The following is a 19,111-nucleotide window of genomic DNA, read 5'->3' on the forward strand; positions in this document are numbered from 1 at the left end:
CCTCTATGAAGCAGAATAGTGAACTGTTGTGTAAGAGTCTTGGCAAAGAAATGTATCCGGAACTTGTCTTTCATCCAGCACACAGATGATCTTCTTTTCCAAGGCTATTTCATCAGCTGCCAACACAGATGCCCAAAATGTTGAGCATGCTTTTCTGAAGATACTTTCTATTTATCTTAAAGGGTTATTTCTATCTTTTAAAGATAACACCCATACAAACTTTGGATGATAACTCGTGGATGCATAGAATCGGACTGGGAATTGCCTATTATTTTGGGGACTGCTGGAAAAAGCTGAGGGCTGGACTCTGTTATCTCCTGCAGCCCCATTAGGAAATAAATAAAGTGGTTGCACCTATGCAAGGCCACCGCTCCATTTGGATGGGGCATTTTAGAGCTCCATTCTATGGATCTTTGGGGAGGTCAGAGGGGGCATCTCACTGGTTGGACTTCCAATAATTCACAATTTATCACCTATCTTATTGATAGGTGATAACTTATATGTATGAGTGGCTGTCATTCAGGCATTCTCAAGCAATCCATCCATAGCACAGGCAACCATTTATCTGAATGACTACCATGTAAGACAATAGCCACTGTGAATGACTTTTTATTTTACATTGGGGGTATATGGGTCAAGTTTAAGACAAAATACTCCATGAATGATCAAGACTATATGAACAATATAGCCCCCAAAGTTTATGTCTGCTACATTGCTACAAACAATACGATATGTTCATTGATTAGACCATACTCACCTGTTTCTGCCCAAGTAACCACTTCTCTCGTTTCTTTTGCTTTCTTCTCAGGTTCTTCAGTCGGTTAATTTCTCTCTTGTTTAAGCATTGATTAGCAGGAGCTGAGTACGGGAGTGGTGGCTCCATAACTGTAGTGGAAACCGCTACTGGGGTTATGACACCCTCATTCCCAGGTGATGGTCCTACAGGAATGATTGGCACTTCAGATGAAGACAGTCCTGTGTTTTCTTCAATACCTGAAACAACAGGACTTGCTCTGTTGTAAAATGTTTCGGTATTTCTTGACCACGGCTTCGCAACTCTCAGTGAAATGTCAAACATATATGAGTTGTTATTGATATTATCACCAGCTCGAACTGAGCTCAATAATGAAACTCCTGATGGTCTTTTTACAGTAAAGGTCTCTTTTGTATTTATATGCGATTTCACGGTTAGTTTTTCTGTTGTGTCCAAGTCCAAACTATTTGATTTCCTATGGAGCACATTTCTACCAAAATTTATGTTTTGTTCCCATAACGCTGAGTTATCATTCTTAACACTGAAGGTGATGTAAGGTTTTTTACCCCTTGGCTTGACATATTCGGACACTTCAAGGCACAACGCATCCACTAATGTTCCAGGGACAGTCATAAATCTGTCCATGATCCAATTTCTGCTTTGATGTTCCGCCATCCCTTGTCTAAATTTCTTGTCAAAATGTGTAAAACATTTAGAAGCAGATGAAGCCTGGCATGGTTTTTTCACAGTAATGTCCACATCAATTTTGCTCTTGCAAAGACGTATGACTGCGAGCCTGCCACAGGAGCATTTGGTGCTGTCAACAAAGTTAAAGGCCCCAAGACGTGTTCTGCAATATGGACAGCGCAGCTTACCCGTCGTCCAGTTTTCCTGAAAATAGAGAAAAGTTGGGCAGGTCATCCTATACTATGATATAATAGTACCACATTGATGCTTTGTTTTGCTACAAAAGAATCCTCTTTCCTGATGTGCTTTATGTAAAATACAAGCTGGTCACCAAACAGCACACTTTTCAATGAGGTTTAAGAGAAAAACTTAACCACATAGATGCTGCTAGAAAAAGCATTACAATGTTAGTAGAGGCCATGTCCTACATCAAGACAATAGCCTCCTATGTGCAATATGCTAAATATATGACCAGAATGGACAATATCCTTCAACATATCTACATAGCCCATGGTACTGTATCTGTCCATAAATTAACCCTGAGCTCATGAGTGAGAAGAACAACATTAATGTTGAGCAAGTTAAAGGGGTTGTCCACTACTCAGACAACCCCTTCTGAATCACTGTGTTTATGCCAGTAAAATAATGACACATACTCATGTCCAGTGCCATTCCAGTGGTGTCGGCACTGGTTCTCCCAGGACTCGCCTGACATTGCTATGTCACGCTATCCCTATGGCCAATCAGTGGTGGTTTCACTCTCCTTTCTTTTGACATCCGGAGGAAGAGAGAGAGCAGCAGCAGCTCTCACTCCCTCCGGATGTCTTGATTTGTCCGAAGGAAGGGATAGTGAAGCCAGCGCTTATTGGCTGCAGAGATCATGTGACATAATATCTTGCGAGCCCTAGGGGAGTTAGTGCCGACATCACTGGAACGGCACTGGAGGTGAGTATAAGTGTTATTATTTTACTGTGGGGGAAACATAGATTCAGAAGGGATTGTACAAGTAGTGGACACCCCCTTCTAAGTTAAGGAGATCACAGGTGTATTTGATTTCTATTTAACTGTGAATCAATGATGCCCCCTGACGAAGCAGGGTAAAACGCGCATTGGGGCAGAAGGATGATGTCTCCATACAGCAGCTGAGTATGTCACTTGGTATTATTAGTTATTATTATTGGTGGGTTTTTCTTGGGTTATGTGTCTGTTATAGTTTTTAAGAGGCATTTTTTCCTTATTATATCTGGTTATACTTATATCGGAACATGCCTCCTTTTCTATACTTGTATATGTATTTTTTCAGCCTGGGTTACCATATCATACACTGAATAATGTATTACATATACACTTCCTTTTATTGGTATTGTATTATATGTTTGGATGTATATGTATCTCCAATACTGCACATTGCTATGTTTTACTATATACCTTTAGGGTGATATATACCGTACATGCATTGTGCATAGGTCTTTATAGCTAGGCTATCAGTGAAAATTCTCACGGTGCTTGCGGTGATCTCACTGAGGTCACCGCAGTTTATCGTCCCGGCTCACAGTGAACTGCCCGTGTGAGCGCACTTTCAGTGACCGGCGGTAACCTCTATGACGTCAAAGCTTGTCACTGAAGCTACGCTCGCAGCACATCATTGTGTCCTGGTTTACAGCCTGGATGGTTGCATCTTGGCACCATTCAGGTGGTAAAGCAGTTATCGTAGATGTGGATTACGGCGTGGGATAGTATGTCAGACAGGTGAGTATTATGGTTGTTTTTTATTTTAGTTTTTTACCGGTGACACGGGCTTCAGAGGAATTAGGTGTAAGGTGAGTATAAGTGTTTTTATTTATTTTATTATTAATTTTACATATGTTGTAGACAGCGGGGGATGAATACAACTTTCAACATTTTCCCTTGCCAGCGCTGATCTCAGCACGAGCATGGGACAATGATGAGAGCTGCCTCCAGCAGCTGCGCCAGGGATCAGCGCAAACTCAACCACTGATTCCCAGGCGTCGGCACGTGTAGCGTTGATGACACTTGGATGTCATCTGTGTGTCATCAGAGTGGACTTGTGCAGCATGCATTTTGTGAGTGCTGCGCAAAAAAACCTGACATGTCTGCATGTTTTTCACACAGATCCAAGGTCCATGTGAAAATCTGACACATGCGCACACCCATTGAATACAATGGGTGTGCGTATGTCCGTATTTGCGGACATACAAAACAGACTTGCGAAGGGGGCCTGTAGCACCCTGAGGATTCGGCTGCTACAGGGGTATTGCACCTCAAGCCAGAGGTGTGATATTCCACTCCCGGGTAAGGATGGAGTGTGGAACTGAGCTCAGTAGGCTGCATACACTACATACATCCCATTTCCGGGGGACAGATCGACGGTACTCCCACCAGTTTATGTGCAGGTACGATAGTGTCTGTCCCTGGCTGGAGTGGGAGGGGGGGTGGAACATCCCAGTAGTGTAGGGGCAGATAGGGGGAGCAGTCTGGGTAATGCTAGGAGCTCATTGGGTGCTGGTCACCTGAGCTCACACATAGAGGGAGTATATAAGGTGGGAACCATCTTAGATCAGGGTCAGACAGGCAGACAGCTACTAGTCAGTCTGTTGTAGAGGGTCAAGCAGTCCTGAAAGAAGAGAGAGAGGAGTCAGAAGGACCCAGAGGGGAAGAAGAGGGAACCCCAAGAGCCCAAATACAAGCAACAGGGTGAAGGGTTGGCACAAGGGTACCGGATCCCAAGCTGGTGGAGGGCACTAATCCTCAGCCAGAGACCGGAGGTTGTGGGCAGGATCTGCCACGACCCCCCACTAAATCCACCAGGAAGGCAGACCAAGTATAGGGTCAGGGAACCCAGAAGAGGTGTACCCACCAAGAGACCCGAGGGAGCCGGACATAGGTGGATCCCTGGTGGGGAAGGCCAGAGAAAAGGAACGTCAGAAAGGGAGCTCAGGATCACGCTCCAGAATTACCTGGGGGTTGGCCGAGTCCAGGACCTGGTGGACGCAGCACGGCTCGGGCGGTCACTCAAGGCCGGAGTGACCAGAACAACAGCAGTAAGTAAAGACCCTGAACTGCACAGCCCGACTCTGAGTCTTAATACCATCCTCACTGCACCACCACAACCACCACCCTCTACAACTGACCCCCTGAGGCTATACCCCTCCCGTTGGGGGTTATATCACCAGAAGCTGCACACACACCACCAGCCTCAGCGGACCCTGCTGCAGCGGCGGCCGTATTGACCGCAAATCAACGGGTGGCGTAGTCGACACTAAAGAACATCCAGCAACATCTGTAGGACTGCCACACACTGAGCTTGACACCCTGGGCACGGACCGGGTCACCGCCACTCGGAGACTACAACCCCCATCTGATCCGGCTCCGGGTATCCCCCAAACAACACTGGCCCAGGGGGCGCGTCAGGCCTAATGTCTTATCTTGTTTGTACAAGTACCCTCTAAATTGTAACGTGCTGCAGAATATGTTGGCGCTATAGAAATAAAAAGTATTATTAATATAATGTATGCTGTAGTATAGCTCTGTATAGCTCGGAGAACTGAAATAAAATCTTTTGCATGAAGCAAATATATACACATTACCTTTTCTATCTCTTTTTTTATCCAGTCAGGGCTTGCTTCAGACTCCAGGTGCCATATATTACAGGACTTCAGATGTGCAGCTTGATCCAAAAATTCCTAGAAGTGAAAAAAAAAAAGGGAAAAACACTCTTTTATATTTTTAGATGTCGCTTTCAGAGCTGCTTTATTTAACTACAAGTCCCTATCAAAGCCACATCATATAATTAAGCACTTTAAAGATAAGCATGCCAAGCAGTCTAATCCCGAAAGTCTTTATTTTTCTAATTTTCTTTTTGTATTCTTTGAGAAGTTTTGACTTTAAACCTAATTAGAGATGGATTTGTGGTCCTTGAGATATGAAACAAGAAGGGATAAGAATCAGAGAGAGGTGGGCATAGCTCGGCTAAGCTGGAGTATGATGAAAGGGCTGGCTCGTCTGATTTGTGGGATTTGTATAAAAAGAACATAATTAATTTAATTTAATTATATAACTAATTGGCATTTACGATAGAAACGGCATTGTTCTGATTACAGCTAATTAAGTTTGTCATTCATACAATATTAGGAGAAAGTTAGATGGTTCAATGTCAATCAGGAGAAATAAAGGAGAAACACATGATTTGTTTTCATAGTATATAGAGAAAAGAGTTGGATTCAGTCTCTTGCTGGAATCAGATCAGTGTTAGACAGTATCAGGCGGCTGCGTAGGCAGGAATCGCCCATTTTACAGCGTACAATGAAAAGAACAAGCAAGTTTTTGTCAGGTCAGGCATAACTAAGGGAACCGTGACCTGCTCTTCTCAATGAATAGGACTGTAAGGAAAAAAATGTCCTTTTATCTGCGAACAAGCCATTTCATAAACAGTAATTTCAACGAGAAAACTTGACACAAGGCTATTTTAAACAACAATGCACTCGCTGTAATAGAGCAGCACTAAAAGAAGACTATTACAGCTGAAGGCTGGATGCATACACAACTGATAGATCTACGCGGAAATTTGTTACAATTTTTCATTTACTACATACACATTGGACAGACGTTTTTTGGTATCCAATGGAGAAAAAAAATTCTAGGGCTGCATGATGTCAAAAAACATTAATGTAATTATAGAGGTGTTATTTTTGGTGTATAAATAAAACCCCAAATAAAGAGCCGTATTGCAAAGGTCACTTGCAAATTGCAAAACACATGACTTGTTGCTCATTCAGATGTCAGATTTTATCATACTAGTGCCGATAACACTGGGATCTATGATAGTCTATGGGGTAGTTCACAGGTAACATTTTTTTCTTCGGATCGAGTGGTCTGCAAAAAATAGCATTTCCGATATTGATCCGGGTGTTGTGAAAAAATATTGATATTTTAATATCTATTGATATTGATCTATTGGTTTGTGAAAAAATCATGGACTTGCTGATAGGAGAAGATTTCGAAACATTTTTTTTTCTCATCTGAGAAAAACTGATGAAACTCGTACCATACTCTGCTGACACTGCTGACACTCTGCTGACACTCTGCTGACACTGCTGACACTCTGCTGACACTCTGATCAAAAACACTGATTAAACTCTGTTGCGTGACAATTTTGTTTTTCAGTCTGTTGTACTTGTATTTCAGTCTACTGGGCAAAGTCGCATGAATGTTACAACCCTTATCAAAAATCTAACAGTATTGGATTTTGTGCAACAGTCGCATCCCAGGCTAAATGCAAGTAGCAATGCAGCCCTATAGACAAAGCAAAGCGAAAAGTCGCTTTGTACCCCTAGTGTCACGATTCCGCCTATAGGTGTGTCTGGACTGCTTCCAATCTAGTACAGGGGCGAGCTGAACTGTCAGTATGCTGATGGACAACTTAACCATCCAATTGGAGGCTGGGACATACTGAGCTGTCAGTATGTTGAGTAACAGTTCAGCCGTCCAATCAGGACTGGGAAGTGCCGGGGCTTCCTCCATGTGTCTGCTGTTCAAATGATCACCTGGCTATTTAGCTGGCTCTCTGCCTTCAATTAGTGCCAATTGTAGCTTTGCTGAAATGGTGTGCGCTTGCTCTGTTCTCTTGTGTTACTGTATTTGATGTTTGCTGTCAGACCTTGGACCTTGCCTTTGACCATCTGTTTGCCTTACCCCTTTGTCTTAATCCACTACCTTCCCGGAATTATGATCTTGGACTGTTACCTGACTACTCCTTTGCCTTATCCCTTTGTTTATGATGAGCCTTCTTGGTGTCTGACCCCGGACCTCTTAGCTACCCAGCCTCAAGGCTTGTCCATGAGTAGTGACTAGTGTCTCACCTAGACTACAAAAGATTCTAAAAATGTTTAACAAACTATGGCAAAGCAAAAGTGCAGCAGTTGTCCTTTTGTCCATAATTTGTTGCTATGGGCAACGGCTTATTTAGTTCTTCATTAGTTAAAGGGTTGCTCCGCTACTTTTATATTGATGACCTATCCTAAGATCAACAATATCAGATAGATGGGGTCCAACACCTGGCACCCCCACCAATCAGCTGTTCTCGGTGCCAGCAGTGCCTGGATGTTAGCATTTGTGGAGCCGAACCGTACAGCTACATAAACTGTGTAGTGGCCACTGCTGGGTTCTGTAGATCTGCCAGTATTCGAATGAGCAGGATAGATCATCAGTATAAAAGTAGTGGCACAACCCTTTAAGTGAATTTTCCATACTAGGCTCCATTTATCCATACTGTCCTATAGACTGGCTTTTGTTGGCCTTAGCAACCAAGTATAGTGGTGCTTTCATTTTTCCAGAAAAATTAAGGAAGTTAAATACTGAGCTGTGAATGACTGCAAAAACTACAACTGTCAGTGTTTTTCAATGTTTCTGGAACATTGTTTATGGTGGGTTTTTTTTGGAAAGAAGCCTGAGAGAAGTTTTAATAGGGCTCTTTTACTTATACTACATAATGCAGGTTTCTTAGGTCCAAGGACTATTATATTATTAGTAGCTATTGAACCCGTTCTATGCCCGGGTGGCGAGCATTTTTATTGGTATATGGTCTCCCATGCTGGTATGTGCTGCCCCCATCCTGGTATTTGTGCTGCCCCTCTCCTGTCCCCACCATCCTATCCTGGTATGCATGGCACCCCTCATCCCCATCCTGGTATGCATGGCACCCCTCATCCCTATCCGGGTATGTATGGCACCCTTCACCCCCAATCCTGGTATGCATGGCACCCCTCACCACCAATCCTAGTATGCATGGCACCCCTCACCCCTAATCCTGGAATGCATGGCACCCCTCACCCAGAATCCTGGTATGCATGGCACCCCTCACCCCCAATCCTGGTATGCATGACACCCCTCAACCCCAATCCTGGAAGGCATGGCACCCCTCATCCCCAATCCTGGTATGCATGGCACCCCTCACCCCCAATCCTGGTATGCGTGGCACCCCTCATTCCCACTCCTGGTATGCATGGCACCCCTCATCGCCAATCCCGGTATGAATGGCACCCCTCATCCCCAATCCCGGTATGCATGGCACCCCTCATCCCCAATCCAGGTATGCATGGCAACCCTCATCCCCAATCCCGGTATGCATGACACCCCTCATCCCCAATCCCGGTATGCATGGCACCCCTCATCCCCAATCCCGGTGTGAATGGTACCCCTCATCCCCAATCCCGGTATGCACGGCACCCCTCATCCCCAATCCCAGTATGCATGGCACCCCTCATCCCCAATCCTGGTATGTATGGTATCCCTCATCCTGGTATGCATGGGCCCCTCATCAACATCCTGGTATGCATGGGACCCCTCACCCCCATCCTGGTATGCATGGCACTCCTCATCCCCAATCCCGGTATGCATGGCACCGCTCATCCCCAATCCCGGTATGCACGGCACCCCTCATCCCCAATCCCGGTATGCATGGCACCCCTCATCCCCAATCCCGGTATGCTTGGCACCCCTCATCCCCAATCCCGGTATGCATGGCACCCCTCATCCCCAATCCTGGTATGCATGGCTCCCTCATCCCCAATCCTGGTATGCATGGCTCCCTCATCCCCAATCCTGGTATGCATGGCTCCCTCATCCTCAATCCTGATATGCATGGCACCCCTCATCTGTAATCCTGGTATGCATGGCTCCATCATCCCCAATCCTGATATGCATGGCACCCCTCATCCCCAATCCTGGTATGCATGGCACCCCTCATCCCCAATCCTGGTATGCATGGCTCCCTCATCCCCAATCCTGATATGCATGGCACCCCTCATCCCCAATCCTGGTATGCATGGCTCCCTCTTTCCCAATCCTGATATGCATGGCACCCCTCACACCCATCCTGGTATGCATGGGCCCCTCATCCCCAATCCTGGTATGCATGGCACCCCTCATCCCCAATCCAGGTATGCATGGCAACCCTCATCCCCAATCCCGGTATGCGTGGCACCCCTCATCCCCAATCCCGGTATGCATGGCACCCCTCATCCCCAATCCCGGTATGCATGGTACCCCTCATCCCCAATCCCGGTATGCATGGCACCCCTCATCCCCAATCCCAGTATGCATGGCACCCCTCATCCCCAATCCTGGTATGCATGGTATCCCTCATCCTGGTATGCATGGGCCCCTCATCAACATCCTGGTATGCATGGCACCCCTCACCCCCATCCTGGTATGCATGGCACTCCTCATCCCCAATCCCGGTATGCATGGCACCGCTCATCCCCAATCCCGGTATGCACGGCACCTCTCATCCCCAATCCCGGTATGCATGGCACCCCTCATCCCCAATCCCGGTATGCATGGCACCCCTCATCCCCAATCTCGGTATGCATAGCACCCCTCATCCCCAATCCTGGTATGCATGGCTCCCTCATCCCCAATCCTGGTATGCATGGCTCCCTCATCCCCAATCCTGGTATGCATGGCTCCCTCATCCTCAATCCTGATATGCATGGCACCCCTCATCCGTAATCCTGGTATGCATGGTTCCATCATCCCCAATCCTGATATGCATGGCACCCCTCATCCCCAATCCTGGTATGCATGGCACCCCTCATCCCCAATCCTGGTATGCATGGCTCCCTCATCCCCAATCCTGATATGCATGGCACCCCTCATCCCCAATTCTGGTATGCATGGCTCCCTCATTCCCAATCCTGATATGCATGGCACCCCTCACACCCATCCTGGTATGCATGGGCCCCTCATCCCCAATCCTGGTATGCATGGCAACCCTCATCCCCAATCCTGGCATGCGTGGTACCCCTCATCCCCAATCCTGGTATGCATGGCTCCGTCATCCCCAATCATGGTATGCATGGCTCCCTCACCCCCACCCTGGTATGCATGGCACTCCTCATCCCTATCCTGGTATGCATGGGCCCCTCATCCCCAATCCTGGTATACATGGTACCCCTCATCCCCAATCCTTGTATACATGGTACACCTCATCCCTATCCTGGTATGTATGGTACCCCTCATTGCTATCCTGGTATGTATGGTACCCCTCATCCCTATTCCAGTATGTATGGTACCCCTCATCCCTATTCTAGCATGTATGGTACCCCTCAGCCTGAAATTCATGGCACCCAATCCCTCATCCTGGTATGCATGGCACTCCTTCATCCCTATCCTGGTATGCATGGGCCCCTCATCCCCAATCCTGGTATACATGGTACCCCTCATCCCCAATCCTGATATACATGGTACCCCTCATCCCTATCCTGGTATGTATGGTACCCCTCATCCCTATCCTGGTATGTATGGTACCCCTCATCCCTATTCTAGCATGTATGGTACCCCTCAGCCTGAAATTCATGGCACCCAATCCCTCATCCTGGTATTTGCATGGCACCCCATCCCTCATCCTGGCATTAATGGTACCCCGCATTCCTATCCTGGTATGTATGGTACCCCTCATCCCTATTCTGGTATGCATGGCACTCCTCATCCCTATTCTGGTATGCATGGGCCCCTCATCCCCAATCCTGGTATACATGGGCCCCTCATCCCCAATCCTGGTATACATGGTACCCCTCATCCCCAATCCTGGTATACATGGTACCCCTCATCCCCAATCCCGGTATGCATGGCACCCCTCATCCCCAATCCTGGTATGCATGGCACCCCTCATCCTCAATCCTGGTATGCATGGCTCTGTCATCCCCAATCCTGGTATGCATGGCTCCGTCATCCCCAATCCTGGTATGCATGGCTCCCTCACCTCCATCCTGGTATGCATGGCACTCCTCATCCCTATTCTAGTATGTATGGTACCCCTCAGCCTGGAATGCATGGCACCCAATCCCTCATCCTGGTATGCATGGCACCCCATCCCTCATCCTGGAATTCATGGTACCCCGCATTCCTATCCTAGTATGTATGGTACCCCTCATCCCTATACTGGTATGCATGGCACTCCTCATCCCCAATCCTGATATGCATGGCACCCCTCATCCCCAATCCTGGTATGAATGGCACCACTCATCCCCAATCCTGGTATGCATGGCTCCCTCATCCTCAATCCTGATATGCATGGCACCCCTCATCCCCAATCCTGGTATGCATGGCTCCCTCATTCCAAATCCTGATATGCATGGCACCCCTCACCCCCATCCTGGTATGCATGGGCCCCTTATCCCCAATCCGGGTATGCATGGCACCCCTCAACCCCAATCCTGGTATACATGGTACCCCTCATCACCAATCCTGGTATACATGGTACCCCTCATCCCTATCCTGGTATGTATGGTACCCCTCATCCCTATTCTAGTATGTATGGTACCCCTCATCCTGGAATGCATGGCACCCCATCCCTCATCCTGGTATGCATGGTACCCTGCATTCCTATCCTGGTATGTATGGTACCCCTCATCCCTATTCTGGTATGCATGGTACCCCTCATCCCTATTCTGGTATGCATGGCACCCCTCACCCCCCAATCCTGGTATGCATGGTCCCCTCATCCCCCAATAATGGTATGTGTGGTACCTCTCATCCCCCAATCCTGGTATGCATGATCCCCTCACCCCCCAATCCTGTTATGCATGGTCCCCTTACCCTCCAATTCTGATATGCATGGTCTCCTCACCCCACAATCCTGGTATGCATGGTCCCCTCACCCCCCCAATCCTGGTATGAATGGTCCCCTCATTCCCCAATCCTGATATGCATGGTCCCCTCACTCCCCAATCCTGGTACGCATGGTCCCCTCATCCCCCAATCCTGGTATGCATAATCCCCTCACCCCACAACCCTGGTATGCATGGTCCCCTCACCCCCCAATCCTGGTATGCATGATCCCCTCACCCCACAATCCTGGTATGCATGATCCCCTCACCCCACAATCCTGGTATGCATGGTCCCCTCACCCCCCAATCCTGGTATGCATGATCCCCTCACCCCACAATCCTGGTATGCATGATCGCCTCACCCCACAATCCTGGTATGTGTGGTCCCTTCACCCTCCAATCCTGGTATGTATGGTCCCCTCACCCCACAATCCTGGTATGTGTGGCCCCCTGATCTCTTTCACGCTGTACACACATCCAAAAAAATAAACAGTTATACTCACCTTTCTTCTCTGTGCTCCAACGCTTCTGGGTCCTGCTCTGCTGGAGGCCGGGGGAGGATTGCGGCGCTGGAGCACCGCGCTGTCCGGCGCCATTATGCTGAAGACACACTGCAAATGTGTCTTCAGTAAAATGGCGCCAGATAGTGCTATGTGCATGCGCCGATCCGATGCCTCACTCCTGCCCCGGTCTCCGGTGAAGAGAAAGGCGCCGTGGCAACGCTGCTCCCGGTCAGGTAAGTATGTAAGTATGGCGCAGGAGATCGCGGTATGCGTTCAATGTCTACGCATACCGCGATCTCCGGCGCCATACACTCCTCTTACCTGTAACGGCTATTTGCGGTCTTCTGTCTGGAGCCAGACTGCGCGTCACGCATGCGCAGTCTATAAAGGCTTCAGACAGAGACACACTTAGCCAATTATATTATAGATATGGTGACTACACCGTACAATGCTCTGTGTTGTATGAGCATAGTTGCGTATACTCCTGGAATGGGGAGATCTTCTGGACTGCTGGAATAGTTGTCAAATCTCTCTGGTTCTCAAATCTCAAATACCTAGATTGTCCACCATCAGACAAAGTCACAACATCTAATTGTGCAGGTTTTGATGGTTTTACTCGTAATAACCTGTGACCGTTTTAGAAGGAATGAGCATGACCGCTGATACATGCTATCCAATCCAGGGGCAGACACTGGCTGCATGATTTCAGTCATGTATCTTTAACTCTGAAACACTGCAGCATTCCAGAGAAAAACATAATTTCGAAGCAGCCAGGGATCGAAGACTAATCAGACAGACAGGTCCCCGGTGGTTTCTTCCCGCAAGCCACCAGTGACTGACAGGTCTCTAACCGTGTGCACCCATATGGACAGACCTGTCACTCCAGGAAAGCGGGTGGGGAGGAGCCATCGGGGACCCGCCTTTCTGACTAATCTCCTGTGCAGCTTGGTCCCCGGTGGCTTTTCAACCATGTTTTTCTCATAAATGGCTGATATCATACAGCCAATGCCTGATACACGATACCCATGGATTGGGCAACATGTATCATGTCAGGTTCCCTTTAAAAGGTTTGTTCCAGATTTAAAACATTTGTCCAACTCCCCCACTGATTAGCCAGTTGCCAGTCACAATGTGGTATTAGTAACCAACATACAGAGTGAAAAAGAACAGCTTCGTACACAGTGTAGTGGCCATTTTTGGCTACTGCAAGTCAGGTCCGATTCACTTCAATATGGGCCCAGCTGAAGTACCAAGAACGGCCACTACACAGTGTATGGAGCTGTGCTGTTCCAGCACTATACACTGGTTACTACTGGGCCACCATGGGATCTTCTAATAGCTGATCCGAAGGGCTGCTGGGTGTTTGACCACCACAAATCTGATATTGTTCTCCTATCCTAAGGATGGTTCATTAATGTTAAAGATCTGAACAACTTTTTACATTACATCTCTGTACTCCATATTCATATACATACAATAGTGATAATACATATCATCTGCTATATCGTTCTTTCCAGATTTACCTTGCCAGTGATACATTTGCTGTGAAAATGTTGTGTTTCACAAACATTTAAACATCTGTTCCTATACGCAATTTGCTATGAATAAATTAAGTCGCCCCAGGAGCCACAGTGACGCATAGGAATAATAATAAGTACAAAAATTAAAGCATGAGCGCTGATTGCATTGTTCCAGAGTAGCTGTATTTCTGGATTATTTGCCTGTCCCATCCATGAAATCGCACTTTTCAAGCCTGCCTTCACTTGTTTTCAATGTGCGGTGCTAATACAAATGTAATTTTCTTAGTGCTTAATAACATGTGACAAGGACAGCATTAATGCATTAAATATCTGCGGGGTTTTCTAGCTCCCAGTTGAATTTGTTGGCGTGAAATCCTGCGGAAGGGTCACACACTTCAAGTTCATAATAAATGACAGGAAGATACTTTTTAATCATGAAAAGCCAGGATGTCACCAGTGGCAAGTGGCAGCAAAAGAACGAGCCATGGCTTTTATCGCAGAATACTCTTTTGAAGCATTAACGGCCATTAATGATTTTTTTTTTTTAACTGATCAGTAAAGCTGGAGTTACCTATTGCTTATATTATGTGACTACAAGTTAGTGCACCAAAATAATTTATTAGTGATAGTGCGGTAACCATCCACCCTATTCCTCCCCTACCCGTGTAGATTAGAATAACATCCCGCATACAGTGCACCCATGATGTGTAATTATATACATTTCACTGAATCCAATGCTATATACCCTTCCCAAAAATCCAAAGCACTGCTGCGTTACACTGCCACATTAAATACATAACCATTTGATCACTGCCGCTAGTGTAAGTTTCTCATAAACCCATGGCACACTGACAGCAGTGCTTAACAACTTGAGTATTACTGTACAAATGATTGATTTCACCTGTCATCATAGCCAGCCATGAATAATAACTTCTCCCGTCCCACCAATCCTTCTTTCCAGCATGCAGCATGAAAAGGTGTCCTGAGCCTGGGTGTGTCTTTTAGATTGTGATGTTTTTTATGCCTCTCATCCCCTCTCTATACAATATCATCCTGCAGTAAATCTCTCCTCTCAGCCCCTCTATACACAGCCCCATCCTGCAGTACATCATTCCTCTCAGCCCCTCTGTATACATCCCTATTCTATAGTACATCACTCCTCTCAGAGCCTTCTCTATACAGCCACATGCGGTAGAACATTGCTCCTCTCAACCCCTCTATAAACAGCCCCATTCTGCAGTACATCACTCCTCCACACCCATCCCCCTACTACAGTATATCATTTCTCCCAGCCCCTCAATATAAAGCCACATCCTGCTGCATAGCACATCTCCCAGCCCCTCATTATACAGCATAGCTTTTTCCTGCAATACATCACTCCTCTCAGTCCCGCTTCTGTGTGGGATGCATTCTACTGATTCTGTTGCAAATGCAGATTTAAAGATACAACACCAATAAATGACTGGGAGGTGCTAAACAATTGCTAGCCTAGTACCTGTATAGGACCGCCTTATGTCAGCTGCCTAGCTTTGAATAATCTGTGGCAACATCACAATCTGTAAGATGCTCTGCGCCTGTTATAGATTATGATGTGGCCGCAGGTGATTTAAAGGTACATGCTGCAAAGGCACCCGGGGGCCAGGCAGCCCTAAACGTTATTAGGGAACCGCCCTGGGGGACATCTGCCCCCTGGCTCAGTCTGCTCCTGCCCATTTCCACAAGTAAATAGAATCCAGCCCCTAGCTACACTGTCTGCCATTACTAACATTTTTAGAATAGCTCATTCTGAAAAGCTTACTGAATTCGAGCATGGTACTGTAATAGGATGCCATCATTGTAACAAGTCAGTTCATGAAATTTCTTCCTCCTCAATATTCCACACTCTGCTATGAGTGGTTGTATTAGAGGGGAAGTGTTTAGGAATCACAGTAACTCAGCCACAAAATTGAGAAGGCATACAATTACAGAGCCGGGTCACCAAGTGCTAAGGCACATAGTGCATAAAAGTTGCCTCTGCTGACTCAAAAACTGCAGAGACCAAACCTCATTTCACATTAACATCAGCACACAAACTGAGTCTGGAGCTTCATGGCACGGGGTTTCATCACCAAGCACAGTGCCAAGCTTTGGATGGAGCAGTGCAATGTATTCCACCACTGGACTCTGTAGCAGTGGAAACATATTCTGTGGAGTGATGAATTGCGCTCCTCTGTCTGACACCTGATCGTAGAGACTGGGTTTCGCGAATGTCAGGAGAACCTTACCTGCCTGACTGCATTGTACTGACTGTAAGGTCTGGTGGAGGAGGGAGAATGCTATGAGGTTGTTTTTTCAGGGGTCAACCTAGGACCCTTGATTCCAGTGATGGGAAATATTAATCTTTCAGCGTACCAAGACATTGGGAACACTTGTAGCTTCCAACTTTGTGGGACCAGTAGTGGTAAAGCCCATCTCGGTTCATCATGACTATTCCCAGTGCACAAAGCAGGTTGCATAAAGGCATGGTTGGGGAAGTTTGATGTAGACGAACTTGACCGGCCCATACAGAGGGATGGTCTCAACCCCATCGAACACTGCAGTTATATACATCACATTCATCAAGAGGCGTTTGCCTCTTAATGAATATGGCGTATCCTTCAACTGTTGTGCACCACTGCCAGAAATGTTACTAGAGTCAGGGACTGGAATACATGTCTGCCATAATTTATGCTACTTTATCCCCCATCTCAGCTATTCCCAACTTTCTAAAAGATGGTGGAGCTGGCCAGGAGTGGTGTAAAAATATCTGAAGTTACAAAATTTTCCCTCAGGTTCAAATTGTGCAAATTTTTTCCATCAATTTAAATGTGTTTTACTCCATAATTCGGGCAAAAACACCGTGAAGAATAGGACCCTTTGTTGCTAAAAAAACTTCTTGAAAGCAGAAAGTAGAGTCCCGTGGCTCATTATACATAGAACATCACTAGAGAAGTGCATTATGGGAAATCCAATACTGACCTGAGCTTGGGTGCATTCTTCATCATTGATGATGCATGCTGAATTTGATACAAACTTTCTACATTTCCAGCAACGTAAAAGGACTGCTGTGTTGCTGTAGCTCATTTTACCGCTTTATATACTCTGCAAAGCAAACAAAAATGCAAATACCATCAGTATCCAGGGTTAACAATGCAGAAAACCCATTATAAATACCCAATAAGACAATTCTCAGATCAGAATGGAGAGGAGATTGAGGAGCATCTCTTACTCTGGAGGACTGTATTGCACCGACAGCACATGGATTTGAATGAGCACTATGTAATATCTCATTTTCCAAGTGTTGGTGGTGTAGGATAACTGGCCATGCACTGATTACGGCTGGCTTCACTCTCCCCGCTTTCGGACAAACCAAACATCAAGAAGACATGAGTGTCCAGCCACAGCTCTGACTTCTTTTTGACGTCTATTCGTCCAAAAACGGGGAGAGTGAAGCTAGCGTTAATTGGCTGCAAGGTTTTTGATTTTTTTCATTTGTATTATGTAATCTACATGTATATATTCTTACAAAAGTGTTCATGTGATTTTCATATGCTGTGAACGAGGTCTGATAGACCGAAATGTTGGCCCCATAGTTCAGACCTGTTGATATGAAATAAATCTTCATTCAAGCACTTAAAGGAAGCGCCATCGTATTCTCTCCATTACAACTGGATCTACTCTACCATAGAGCACATGTCTACTTTTGCCGTTGAGTGCCGACCGTCGACCATACTTACCTCTATTTTGCTGATAACCCGTAGCACGGACTATCCAATGTCTTTGTTTTGGGCTACACTAAAATATGTAGCGTCCTTCTCCTGCTTCTAGGCTAGCGTCTTCAGCGTGGAAACGAGCGTCAGGATTCTACTGCGCTCGCTCACGCAATGAAGATGGTAGCTAACAGCGACTAGCAGCCTACTTTAATGTAGCCCACAGCACAGACTTTGCAGGCAAACAGCAGAAACATTTAATAGAGTGATTTAGAAAAATTATTATACTCCACTATAATAGTTTTCTTGTGAAACAGGAGGTACAAAGTTAATCTGGTCTAAGGGATCTATGTGTACTGTTTGTATTGTAAAATCTTCGGCTTTAAATGACCGAAATTTTGAATCTAAGGCTATGTGAACACAACGTCATTTTCAGACTGATTCCACCCGAAATCCACTTGTGAAAATAAAATGAACATTATGCACATGTTCTGTGTTATGTCACTGCTTTCAACCACTTTAGGGTTCGGAAACATTGAAGCAGTTAAAAGTAGTGAGATGCTTTTCTGGTGGAAGCCGCCCGCTCCCTATACTTCACTAGAGTAAGAGACACCACCGGCATCTACCAGTTTTCTACCTATGAGGTAGGCTTGGTACAAATCTGTTATGAAACGATGTCCGCCTATGCCCATGGTGGCTACCACAATGACATCATTACTTGGCTGGCTGATGTGGAGTAACAATGTCTCATCATGTAACATCACATCAGTGATGAAGACCCATTCCAGCTACTGACTGTGTCATTCTTGTCAGGGTATCGGTGGCCAATGCTGATTTGGAACATAATATGGAATAATCATGACTTTATGGAGCTATGGCAGGTACACTCTACTAGGTGAAGTAGTGTCAGGTAAGGGGCATCTGTGGCAGGCATATAAGGCATATAATCCTGGGCCAGTCTAAGCCCTTTAAAAATGTTGTCAGTTGGAGAAGCCCTTTAGTAAGCTTGATTTACACTTCATTTTCCATATAGAACTCAGGATTTTTTCTTGCATGTAGAAAGAAAAATAGCAAAAGTAGTAGGCTGTGTTCAAAGTATGTGGCGGAGGTGTGTCGTTGATGCAGCCCATCCTTGCAGCCCATCCTTGGGGAGCCTGGGCCATGGTGCGGATGCATCCCATGAATCCAGTCTTAGGCCAGTTTAACAAGTCTGTTTTTCTTATAGATGAAAACCTGATTTCCATCATTGTTTTAGATCAGATTTTCAGCAGTGTGTGGTCTGTGTGTCAGC

The 19,111-nt window shown here is 46.2% G+C and overlaps 1 protein-coding gene across 1 annotated transcript in view; it reads right to left on the reverse strand.

The window, feature by feature from the left end:
* The window catches only part of RNF180 (ring finger protein 180), a 113,486-nt gene that overhangs the window by 93,618 nt on the left and 757 nt on the right, over positions 1–19,111 (reverse strand). Inside the window, exons 2-4 of the mRNA XM_073680247.1 lie at positions 17,090–17,212; positions 5,050–5,145; positions 758–1,645 (exon numbers count right to left, since the gene is read on the reverse strand). Of these exons, the coding sequence (XP_073536348.1) occupies positions 758–1,645; positions 5,050–5,145; positions 17,090–17,194 (1,089 nt within the window). The 5' untranslated portion in view covers positions 17,195–17,212. The remainder of the gene's footprint in view (positions 1–757; positions 1,646–5,049; positions 5,146–17,089; positions 17,213–19,111) is intronic.

This window comes from Phyllobates terribilis, unplaced genomic scaffold (genome assembly GCF_046119375.1).
Source record: "Phyllobates terribilis strain yellow unplaced genomic scaffold, ASM4611937v1 Scaffold_1__5_contigs__length_1240528914, whole genome shotgun sequence".
NCBI classification, from domain to species: Eukaryota; Metazoa; Chordata; class Amphibia; order Anura; family Dendrobatidae; genus Phyllobates; species Phyllobates terribilis.